The sequence below is a fragment of the Guillardia theta genome (genome assembly GCF_000315625.1).
Source record: "Guillardia theta CCMP2712 unplaced genomic scaffold GUITHscaffold_130, whole genome shotgun sequence".
NCBI classification, from domain to species: Eukaryota; class Cryptophyceae; order Pyrenomonadales; family Geminigeraceae; genus Guillardia; species Guillardia theta.
Window position 1 is genome coordinate 31071 of NW_005434544.1, and position 1349 is coordinate 32419.

General features: G+C 53.7%; 1 protein-coding gene across 1 annotated transcript in view; it reads right to left on the reverse strand.

The window, feature by feature from the left end:
- Positions 1-1086, reverse strand: part of GUITHDRAFT_146628 (hypothetical protein) — a gene marked incomplete at both ends in the record, with an annotated part of 1926 nt that extends 840 nt beyond the window's left edge. The window contains 4 exons of the mRNA XM_005822142.1: positions 167-258; positions 508-699; positions 861-912; positions 1045-1086. Coding sequence (XP_005822199.1) covers positions 167-258; positions 508-699; positions 861-912; positions 1045-1086 — 378 coding nt within the window. The remainder of the gene's footprint in view (positions 1-166; positions 259-507; positions 700-860; positions 913-1044) is intronic.
- Between the last annotated feature and the right edge of the window lie 263 nt (positions 1087-1349).

The window sequence follows — 1349 nt, forward strand, 5'->3', positions numbered from 1 at the left end:
GAGATACGCCCCCCAAAAAGAAACAAGGAGGGGGGAGGGAGACAGAGAGAGACAGAGACAGAGACAGAGAGAAGACAGAGACAGAGAGAGAGACAGAGAGAGAGACAGAGAGCACAGAAAGAAGAGAGAGGAGAGGAGGAAGGAAGGAGGGAGGGACGAGCATCACTTGCGGAAGAGGAAGCTGACGACAATATCTTCGGAGCTGGTCGATGGAGGCTGGAGGTCCGAGCTCTTCAGCGCGAGTTCCCTGTGGGCTTCCTGCCAGGACGCGAAGAGAGGAGAACCTGCAGATTCAAGCGACAGTTCAGCTCTTGCGCTTGACCCCCCTTCCCTCCTCCCCCTTCCCCCTTCCCTTCCCCTTCCCCTTCTCCTCTCTTCCTTTCCCCTCGTTTTCCCTTTGCCCTCCCCTTCCCCGCTCCCCTCTCCTCCCCTCCCTTCCCCTCTCCTTCCTCCTCTCCTCTCCTCGCCCCCCTCTCCGCTCCCTTTCCTTCTTCCCTGTTGGCCGACCTGTCACAGCGTGGAAGAGGAAAAGCCCGAAGCAGAACATGTCGATGGAAGGGAGGGCAACGATCGCGTCGCCTCCTGTCTTGTACCCTTCTCGTCCAAGAGCTCCGACATGAAACGCTTTCATCACCTCGGGGACGTGCAGCGTTTGAAGATGGTCGATGATGTCTGGTGGGCACGTGGCGAGAGTGGTCCCTGAGAGACAAGTTTTCTTGTGAGCAGGTGAAAAGTTGAGGACAAGATTTGAAATGTCGAGGACATGATTTGATATGTTAAGAACAAGAAATCGTGTGTAAAGCACACCATCATGTCTGAGAGTTTAGGAGTTGCAACATGAGAGAAAAGAGGCTGATTACCTTGAGGGAGTGAAAACGATAGATCCTGCGCCCTCCACGTCTTGTCGGAAAGCTGCACAAACTCACCATAGCTGCATCTTTGACATCAGTTTGTGTCGTTGTCATGATGATGACGATAACGATGACGATGATGATGATTATGATGACGATGATGACCACCACCACCACCACCAGCAGGACATACAACAACACCAAAGAAGCAAGTCTTGTTAAAGTGCAATGTCATGGGGACCTGAAAGACATGAGGCACATCTTGTTCAGGTGCAAGAAGCTGAGGATGTTTCCGATAGAAATGACAAGATCCTGAACCCCTTCTCCTGCATCCAGCCTGATGGGAAACTTCAGTCGTTGAAGTCGAAAACTTCCTGCTCCTGCTCCTGCTCCTGCTCCTGCTCCTGCTCCTGCTCCTGCTCCTCCTGCTCCTGCTGCTGCTGCTGCTGCTCTGCTGCTGCTGCTTCTTCCTGCTCCTGCTCCTGCTCCTGCTCCTGC